At 33.8% G+C, this 6,752-nt stretch overlaps 1 protein-coding gene across 1 annotated transcript; it reads right to left on the reverse strand.

Annotated features, from left to right (window-relative positions):
* Positions 1–3,128: 3,128 nt before the first annotated feature.
* On the reverse strand, positions 3,129–5,025 carry LOC106356363 (UDP-glycosyltransferase 72D1-like). The gene is made up of 2 exons (XM_013796126.3): positions 4,801–5,025; positions 3,129–4,694 (listed from the first exon to the last, which is right to left on the reverse strand). The coding sequence occupies exon 2, from the start codon at positions 4,689–4,691 to the stop codon at positions 3,252–3,254; it is 1,440 nt and encodes a 479-aa protein (XP_013651580.2). The 5' UTR covers positions 4,692–4,694; positions 4,801–5,025; the 3' UTR covers positions 3,129–3,251.
* Positions 5,026–6,752: the final 1,727 nt, after the last annotated feature.

Here is a 6,752-nt window from a genome sequence, read left to right on the forward strand (position 1 = left end):
TTTGTTATATCTAGACGACTTCCATGTAAGTCGTCTCAGGTTAGTTTTGCAATTGAAAAATAAAATATAAAAATTTATTTTTTTCTAGACGACTTACACGGAAGTCGTCCGTTAGATGACTTACACGAAAGCCATCCATGATTTTATTCCGAGATTATGGTCAAACCTTGCTTATCTTGGACGACTTCATGTAAGTCGACGGACGGACGGCTTCCGTGTAGTCGTCTAGAAAAAAATAATTTTTTTATTTTTATTTTTCAATTGCAAAACTAACCTGAGACGAAGTCGTCTAGGTATAACAAAATATTGATTTTTTTAAATTTTCTATTGGACGACTTATGTGTAAGTAGTGCAGTAAAAGTTAAATTTCGGACAGAATCCGGTCAAATGCAAAACTAACCCGTTTACTCTAGACGACTTACATGGAAGCCGTCTCGTATTTGTTTTTAACAAAAAAAGATGGACGACTTCCATGTAAGTCGTCTAGGTTAAAAATAAATTGCAAAACTAACCCAAATGGACGATTTCCTAGAAGTCCACCTGACGACCTCCGTGGAAGTCGTGTGCGTCAATGTTTAATAAACTTTTATTTTTTCTAAAACTATAAAGACTTTTTAATATTTTTTTGTTAATTCATGTATATTAGTTGATATTTGAGCTCCTGCATGAAATTCATAACTTAATTGGTTTTAATTATGAGTTTACCGACATTTTATCTACGTTAGTTTTTGTAAATTTGTTAAGTAACTTTAATATATGTTTATTTAATTTTCAAAAGTGTTAAGTAACTTCAAGAATATCAAGTAATATGGTTTAATGTGTCTTCTTAGATCATAAGATATACTTTTTAACTTTCAAAAAATTTGAAATTTCAATTTTCACTTAAAATTTTGAGTTTCCTACTTAAATTTAATTTTCCGCTTTTATTTCAATTTTCCGCTTTAAATATAAGTCTTTCGAGAAGACTTCCTAGAAGACTTATAATGAAAGTGTTCTATCTTTGAACTTATGTAATGGTTTATCTTTTGTGAATTTGACTAAGTTTTCTTGAGAATTCTTTTCCCTTAGTTGTAATAAATTTGATTAATTTTTTATGTTATTGTGTTTTGCTATCGAAGTTGTATCAGTAACTTCAATTATGTCAAGTAATTTTGGCAAGATAATATTATGGAGTATGAACATATTTACCAAATTTTTTATTAATATATCTTCAAATTTACAAAAAAAAAAATCACAACTAAAAGAGTACACATGCAAATCACAAAACAAACCACAAACAAAATTATTATAGATCATTCCTCTACAAAGACAAACTTGGACTCCACTTGATATGAAAGAAGACTCCGTCAGAAGTCTTCTAGCGGATTATATTTTAGAAGACTTCCCATAAGTATTCCAAAGTCTTCTAAAATATAATCCGCTAGAAGACTTCCCATAAGTCTTCCAAAGTCTTCCATAAGTCTTTCCGTAAGTCTTCCCATAAGTCTTCCAAAGTCTGCTCCAAATCTGAAAAACATGTATATCAAACCCAGATCTGAAAAACCTGCATATCAAAAAACGTTCAAATAGCTTAAAAACATAGAAAATGAGTGGAAGATTAGATAGATCTACGTTTATAGAACACACATAAATACATATATAAAATTAATAGATCTACCTTTAAATGAGTGGAAGAAAAGAACCATGTGATGAAAAACCAGCAAAACAAGATAAACTAGTGAGAAAGACATAAGACAAAAACAATAAATTGATATAAAGTTTAGTGTTTATAAGTTCAAAGAGATTAGAAAGAGATTGGAGAGTTTTAGAATGAGGAACATGACATTTTTGTTGCAGCTATTTAAGAGGAGGAGAGAGAATACATAAATTTTTCTTTATATATGGAGACAAAAATTCTAATAATGTTAAATGTTTTCGATTCAGAAGACTTTCAAGTAAGTCTCTAATAGAAAAATTCCTAAACGACTTACTTGTAAGTCGCCCAGAAGACTTCAATATTTTAGCGGTAAACTAAAATATTTTTAGTGGGAGTTAGAAGACTTTCTCTGAAAGTCTTCTAATCGCCAGACGACTTACATGTTAGTCCTCTAGACCCTAAACATAACCCCTAAACTAAATTAACTAACTAAACACTTCATAAAACCAAATTAAACTTAAAAAGTGTTTACTATACGCAGAAATAAACACATATAGGTAAAATTTTAATTTTTCAAAAAAAACATTTAAGTTTTCCAAAATCTAACCCTAAGAATACATACAATATTATAACATATATTGTCAAACCCTAAGCCAAAGAATATCATGATTAACTACTTTCACTCATCTATGTTGAAAAGTATTCAATTTTATTATATCTTAATTTATATCAGTTAAAACAGTTTATAATTACATGATTTTAATTTTTCACTTATCAAAATATTTTTTTTAAAATTTATAAATTATTTTTAAGATCAACTATACCAGAAGACTTCCATGGACGTCGTCTAGACGGTGTACAATATTTCAGAAGACTCAGAAGACTTTCTCGGGCTATATTCGTAAAAATGAGTTATATTTTTTTGTTTGGTCACAAGGGGCTGGCTGTAATTTCACAAGGCTTTTGAGTTACTTTTGCATTTGATTCAAGTTTGAATATACTTTTGCAATCAAATTCAAGTTTTGAGTCATATTTGGCAAATTCCCGGTAAAAAAATCTTATACCATCACTTATTTTTTTTGTTAGCACCATCACTTTATATATAAATAAATATTTAAATAAATAAGTAAGTAATTTTTTAAAAGAAAATTGAAATTTCTTATTCAATTTAATCTTTTTTTAAAAAAATGTTTAACTAAATATAAAGCATAAGTAAATATTGATTAAATCTAAAGGTATAAATGCATGCTACCTCTTTAATGATAGATATTTTGATCAGTTTGATTTTTGTATATTATATTTATTATAAAAAATTAGTGTTATCGTAAAAAGTAATTTTAAAATAAACTTTAGTATTTTCAGAAAGTACTTTTGATATTTCTGAAGAATTATAAAAATTCATAAATAATTTCTTAGATTGTAAAAATCACCGCTTTCTTGTATAATTTTTTATAAAGCTATCACATTATAAATCATAATAGTTTGTTAATAATCAAGTCTTTTCAATTTATTATTTTATTCATAAGAAATTACATAATGCCAGATGGTAAGCATACTTCGTATAACATCATATGATTCATATTATTTAAAAGTAATTTTAATTTGAAAAACACCTTTAAATTGACACTGTATTATTTGTGAATGACAGAAGGCAACATCGTTTTGCCCATTCGAGGAGAGAACTATGAGACGACCCACCTTGAGTCCAAGCTCGTTCGGTGCTAACCCTCACTTCCTCAGCTTTAGCCCTTACCTTCCGTCCTTCTTCATCCTCTTCGCCCAAAACCTTTCTCACCAAAGACGCCACTTCTTCTCGGCTGATCACTCTCTTTGACGGTAACTCCGACGTACGAATGGCTACACCGATCTCTTCAGTCAGAAATGCAGCATTCATCCATTGCTCTGCGTAAAGAGGCCAAGCCACTATTGGCACTCCTTGAGTTAAACTCTCTAACACAGAGCTCCAGCCGCAATGAGACAAGAACCCACCGATTGATCCATGGCTCAAGATCTCAACTTGTGGTGCCCATTGGGTGACCACAAGACCCATACCACGTGTGCGATCCAAGAAACCTTCCGGTAGGCCGACACTTACCAGATCATCATCGTTCGAGCTTTCACCTAGGTAAGAAGCAGGCTTACGCAGAACCCACATAAACCTTTGACCACTTAACTCTAATCCACATGCAAGTTCTATCGTTTGCTCTAAAGACAGCGTTCCACCACTGCCTAAACACAAATACAATACTGACCTTTCCCGTTGTTTGTCTAACCACTCGAATATACTATTAGGCTTTTTAGTAGGCCCATTAGGCCTAACAATTGGCCCGATAGCATAAACCGGTACTTTCATAACCCGGCTCAATTCTCCGTCCTCCATAAGCGCGGCTAGAGTATTTCCTTGTAGTTCCTCCCAAGTATTCACCAAAACACCATCGCTCATAGTCATAGGTATCTCCTCGCCACACCGTACACACTCTCGGTAGTGTCGGTTGGACCGGTCTAGCATTGTTTCCATAAGGTCATCCGCTCCAACCGGTCTACAACCTGGAATTTTCATAGGCTCTTTGATATCAATGTATTCCCCTTCCACAACCTTATCCAATACGGGCAAGTACACCAACACTGCCAAGAACCACGCGTGGGAAGCGACGTACACGTACTTAGCCATGCCGACATCATCGGCAATGGACATCATTCCTGTACCAAGAAAGTCAACGATCATGACCGTCGGTTTTTGTGTCATTAATTTGATGGCGTCTTGAACCACGGGCTTTGTGGCTCGCATCTTTTCTACAATTTTAGTGAACACCGTCGCATCTGGCTCAACGAAGTAGTCTATATCAACCGAGGGTAATTCTGTAACTTCACATGTCCCTCTAGCAACAACTGCGCGTATTGCCTCGGTTTCGGCCAGGGAGGAGGAACCGGAGGTTACTGCGAGAACTGTAACGCGGAAGTTGAGTACAGAGGAGAGCCGGTTTCCAAGTTCGAGGATAGGGATGAGATGGCCTAAGCCAGGGCTAGCGACTAGAAGCGCGTGCGGCTGCTCCATGACCTAATCATTAGAAAGTTTAATTAAAATGATTACGAAAACCGAAAGAAAACGTTATAGTAAAAGGGCGTTAATTACGTGAGAGATCCTTGCGGATGTACGGACTTACCTTTTCCTTATATTAGAAGTTGTTTCCTGCTTGTCAATGGCGGTGCATGAACTGGGATAAGACCATAGACTATCGATATATACGGGCTCATATGAGATATAGAGTATTTATTACTGATTTTAATTTAGAGAATTTGTTTTTTTTAAAACGGCACAACTGCTATACTATCTATCTCTTAAAATGCAAAACCGTGGATTGAATCCGATATGGGTTACTGACAAGTGACGTACATGTTAATTCTTACCCATATGACCCAACGTAATGTTAAAGAGACGTGAAACTTAAGGGGCATACGGACTTTTGGACTGAAGCTTAACTTTGTAGACAAAAAGTTAAAATAACCCAAGAAAATCTACGCGTACCGATGTTTCCGGATTTGTCCAGAGCAAGAAGAAGAAACAAAGAAAGACTCAATCACTCGGCTTCATTATCATACTCTTTCGGTCACATAAGCAGTGAGTGACGATGACGTGCGCTTGCAGCCAGCATACATGTCTTCTCAGTTCTCATAATGCTACTCGTGTTTCCAACAGATCAACGCACCCCACAAAACAACGACCACTTATTTAAGGTTTTTTTGTTTATATATTTATTAGTTAGACTGTTAAAAGATAATGCATATACAATACATTTAAAAATAGAAAACATCAAATAACATAACAAAAATGACTAAGATCATGATTAGTGGTGAGAGACTCCACAAATCTCATAAATTTTTAAAAATAAAACTGATTACATAATTATGTTTTAACTAAAATGAATCACTAAAGAATTGACATGTGTCAATAGAGTACTTCAAGATGGTGTCAAATTTTTCTTTACGAAGGGACTCTATCTTGTATCTCTCTTCTTTTATATTTTTTTATTGTTAGAACCTGTCCTAGAAAATCATGTAGAAACTACCAATGTTAATGGCCTAATTAAAGACAACAATACATCGTCAAATGAAGTAAAATTTGAAGATAAAATTCCTTCCGAAATCTTTTTATCAATAAAATATCAATTCTATTAATTTTTTTGCGAACTTCGAATCTTGGTCACATCAGAAACACTAATTTTCTTTGTTATATTACATTGATCTCATCCAAAACTAAAGCTATAACTATTTTTAGTATAGAATCCAAAGTATTCAACCGTAAAATTTAAAATCTAGAAAACCAATTTTCAACGATTGTAAAAGTATTGCCATATAACAAAAGAGAATAAACTTTCTTTCTATACTTTCGTTTTTCCATGGAGATTTCCATTATATCAACGACATTATATTTATCCATATTTTGATACTAAATATATTGTATCAAAATATAGATTTTAAAAGATTCTTCAGCCATCTCTGAAGTTGTTCTTCTACTCATGATCTAACATATAGATTTTCAACAAGTCTTAGTAATTTTTTTTGTTCCCAAATTCTTCGGCTAAGTCACCATTTACAGCTGTGAAAGAGATAAAATATAAAGAACTTATGGTGCTTATTATCTCCAAAACGTTACGCTCATACAAAGCTCAGAACAAGACTTTTATAGAGACCTACGTTGCGCTCATACAAAGCTCAGAACAAGACTTTTATAGAGACCTTAAGAACAATCTAGATCTCTATCAACCTTATCTACACAGCTGTATTACTTCACTTTACACCTCACACCACGACAATAGTATTTCAAAACGATCTGGTAATAGTGTGCCTTGCTTTACCGTACGTCCAGCTACCTCCTCTGTTTTGTCTTTAGCCTGAAGACGTTGAGGACAAGTTACAGCTTCCGCATATGACTTCTTGGGCTTCAGTGTACCAACTGTGAGTTGGGCCTCAGCTGTAACTTAAACCTTACCTTCTATATTCCCCCTCAAACTTGTGGTGGGGGCAATCCCAACACCAAGTTTGTTTCTCAATTCTTCAAAGGCTCTCCGAGGCAACGACTTTGTAAAAATGTCAGCAATCTGAAGAGCAGCTGGGA

Source organism: Brassica napus, chromosome C7 (assembly GCF_020379485.1).
Source record: "Brassica napus cultivar Da-Ae chromosome C7, Da-Ae, whole genome shotgun sequence".
Taxonomy (NCBI): domain Eukaryota; kingdom Viridiplantae; phylum Streptophyta; class Magnoliopsida; order Brassicales; family Brassicaceae; genus Brassica; species Brassica napus.